The sequence below is a fragment of the Pezoporus occidentalis genome, unplaced genomic scaffold, assembly GCF_034315485.1.
Source record: "Pezoporus occidentalis ecotype Australia unplaced genomic scaffold, CSIRO_AGI_Poc_V1 ctg126, whole genome shotgun sequence".
NCBI classification, from domain to species: Eukaryota; Metazoa; Chordata; class Aves; order Psittaciformes; family Psittacidae; genus Pezoporus; species Pezoporus occidentalis.
In genome coordinates, this window is record NW_026913060.1 from 880,071 (window position 1) to 883,833 (window position 3,763).

At 44.9% G+C, this 3,763-nt stretch overlaps 1 protein-coding gene across 1 annotated transcript; it reads right to left on the reverse strand.

The window, feature by feature from the left end:
- Positions 1–789: 789 nt before the first annotated feature.
- On the reverse strand, positions 790–3,362 carry RPL37A (ribosomal protein L37a). Its single transcript, XM_062607778.1, has 3 exons — positions 3,171–3,362; positions 2,208–2,290; positions 790–954 (listed from the first exon to the last, which is right to left on the reverse strand). Exons 1-3 carry the CDS (start codon positions 3,345–3,347, stop codon positions 891–893), a joined length of 324 nt encoding a protein of 107 aa, XP_062463762.1. The 5' UTR covers positions 3,348–3,362; the 3' UTR covers positions 790–890.
- Between the last annotated feature and the right edge of the window lie 401 nt (positions 3,363–3,763).

Consider the following 3,763-nt stretch of genomic DNA (forward strand, 5'->3'; position numbering starts at 1 on the left):
AGGGCTGTAGCCTGTGGTGAGGCAGGTTGTCCCCACGCAGCACACAAAGGCCCAGAGCAGAGCAGATTCCACCTGCAGCTCAGGAGGACACCACACTGGAAGAGAGGGATGGCCAAAAGAAGCTGTGACCCTATGGGAAGTCTGTGCTGGAGCAGGCTCCTGTCAGGACCTGAGGCCCTGTGGAGAAAGGAGCCCACACTGAAGGTTTGCTGCAGGACTTGTGACCTCACAGGGGACCCATGCTGGAGCAGTCTGTTCCTGAAGGACTGCACCCATGGAAAAAGACGCATTCTGGAGCAGTTCATGAAGAATTGCAGCCTGTGGGAGAGACCACACACTGAAGAAGGACAAGAGTGTGCGAAGTCCTTCCTCCGAGAAGAAAGGAGCAGCAGCAATGTCTGTGATGAACTGACCACAACCCCCATTCCCCATCCTCCTGTGCCACTGGTGAGAAGGAAGTAGAGAATCTGGGAACAAGCCCAGGAAGAAGGGAGGGGTGGGGGGAAGGTGTTTCTAAGATTTCATTAATGTGCTCTGATTGAATTTGTAATAATTAAACTAACTTCCCCAAGCTGAGTCTGTTTTGCCTGTGACAGTACTTGCTGAGTGATCTCTGCCTGACCTTATCTCAACTGATGAGCCTTCTGATGTATCTTCTAAACCCCCTGTCCAATTCAGGAGGGGAGTGACAGAGCAGCTTTGGTGGGCGCCTGATGTCCAGTCACTGTCAACCCACCACACACAGCAAGATAGATCAGAATTACTGTAGAAAGACGATCATGATTCCACTCCATTATTACATTTTTATTGTTGAAATAAAAACAACAATAGAACAGATCTTAGCAGAGGGGAAAAATAGGATGTTTCACAAGGAGAATGGGAAGGAGTTTCTACTGGTCTTTCAATTCCTTCAGTCTTCTGATGGCAGATTTGACCGTCACTGCAGAGGTGGTACTGGAAGAAGCAACAGAATCACATGCAGTAGAATCACAGCAGCAGAACAACCCATGACAGTGTTATTTTTTTGAGAAACCATTAATCATTTCCAATAGTCACAGTCTGATTGTATGGTCAACAGGGGCTAATTCCACTTCGATTTTCATGACAACAAAGCAACCTTTTGAAGATGCAACTTCACAAGCTACATCTTAACTCAAATTAGCCAGTCACGCATTGACTACATGCACAAACACGTGGGCTCAGATTACTAGTGACTGCCATGTGCGGGGCAACAGTGTCTTCTACCAGAACTGTGGGGGGAAGGAGAGTAAAGGAAGGGAGTAAGCAAGAGGACCATTACAAGGACTACAATGATTCAATGCTTTTAAAACAAAAGGAAAGCACGGAAATCATTTTTCTTGGAGTAAATCTGGTTTTGCCTATTGTATCCGTGCCTATGACTGAAAAGGCTTAAACACACACACAAAAAAAAAAAAACCACGCAGCTTAGGCTTTGAAAGAAGAATTAAGAGTACCCTCACATAATTAAGATTTTTATACAGTCAAAAGAATCAAGCAAGGAAAAATAATCCCCATGCCTAATAAATTATCCCCAGAAGCATGATTTATTAGCAGCTGTTGAAGCTCTTTTCAGAGTAAGTCAGTGGGACATCTGTCAGGTGTCATCCACCCAGCGATTCCATCCCAAGATAGCTGGATGAACCAGCCATTCTCTCTGCTCCTTTTCTTCCATCACCAGAAAACTGGCCCAAGCCTAATATCTCACACAAGCAGCAGCTGTAGTTTACAGCTCCTGTAAGAAACACTACTACAGCTGAGGCACAGAAGAGACTATTTAAGAAAAGGATCTGCAAGCGTTTCAAATTCCTTATTTGAAGTTTGGGAAAAGATGCAATGTTTGCATTTCTGAATAAAACAACTGCTTCGATAAAGCCCAGCAAGAGAAATAAATTTTGGAGGGACCCACCAAAACCAGTAGCAGTAATATGGTGGGTAAAAGGCAACATTCTCAGAAGCTGCACAACAGACACTGGAAAGAACAGCAATCAAATCCAGTTTGATCCATTCCAATCAAATTTTAACAACGCATGAAAAAAAAAACAAAACCCACATATCACTGACTGGAGACAGATCTACTTAAAGGTTACTATATTAACACTAAAAAATTTAAAAAAAAAGAAAAAAAGCTGTCTTATGTCTCAGTTGGGTGACAATAAATGCTGATAGGAGCCTCTTTATTTCCTTACTTGTAAGTCCAAGCACCACCAGCAACTGTCTTCATGCAGGATCCACAGTGCCAGATACCCACAGCCTTCCTCTTCATTTTGGTCTGTAATAAAAGGCGGGGGGGGGGGGGGGGGGAGGAAGTTAAGGCACTCTCCCAACAGCTGAAAAAGGGAAACAGTTGGACCTCCTTTGAACAGCATCTAATGAGTAAGTGGTGGGTACCTAAGCTCCTTTCACCAGGGCAAGTCTCCCATCACCGAAGACAATAGGTTTGCCTAGACCTATACTGTATTTAGAAAGCTCTGCAAATTAGGTTATCAACATTCCCACATCACATGAGCAAGACTCTAAACATAAAATAAACAGCTGAAAATATTTTTAAATTTCCAGCCACTTAAAGATACCCACTTTACAGATAATCAAAAAACATTACCTGCATAAAGCACAAGCTGATGAGCCTCTCAAACTGCCAAAAAACAGGCTTAAGAGTCAATTTTGATTATGTACATATGCAGATAAGATTACTTATCAGAATTTCTTTTTCATACAGAGTCATACAGCACACATACATAAGCAACTGCAATGAAAAGTTTTAAGTGGGAAAAGCAAGCTCTCTTCTTCTTCCAGGTAAGCTGTACAGTTACTGAAGACAGGAAGAAGCTCAAATTCATGCCTTGTTTTAATTCAGTTAGGTCTTTTCATTAGATACCTAAAATGTATGGTATGACAATATTTCTCACTATTTTATGTACTAAATTATAATTTGTTTTCATTTAACTACCATTAAACACGCATATGAAATGGCTACTATTTTTATTTTATAAAGGCTCTGATAGTAGCCTAAAGCTCACAATAAACTAATCACTGTCTCAAAACTAGTGGAGTTCTCTTCAGTAGAAAAATTACCAAAGCATCAAATCACATTCCTAACATCAGTAACCAAGTTATTTAGCAAGACATTTTCAGGGAAGGAGGTCTCTCACCTTGCCACAGAAGGAGCAGGTATACTTAGCATGCTGGCTAATCTCAATCTTCTTCACCATCTTCCTAAGGGACGCACCATAACGGGTACCATATTTACCCACAATCCCAACCTTCTTGGTGCGCTTAGCCTGTTGGGAGACAAACCAGAACAAGTTTAACTTTAGTGAGACTGCCATCTCCTCAGCTGCTACCCTCTCCTGACACACCAAGGTGCTCGGCACTCAAAACCGTCGCCGCAGCCGACCGACGCCTCACCCTGACGCTGTAATTAAGCGCGTTAGTTGTGCAAGGCCTCCCAGCTCCTACCGGGCCACCTCGGGCAGCCAAGCATGAGCAGAGCCACGTCCCCCCGCAGGCCCAGCCCGCTCTCACACGGAGCGCTGCCCGCCAGGCACCACCAACCCCTACAGCACTCTCAGCGCTGTGACCCGGCACCGCCTCTCCCTAGGACCCCCCCCCCCCCGCTCACCAGCGTTTCCCCGTCACTCCCTCAACCTGCCATTCCCCTCAACTCGCGCCATCTCCCACAAGCCGCTCAGCCAGGAGCGAGACCGTCTCGCAGGCAGCGCCGGGACAGCCCCTGACCCCACCC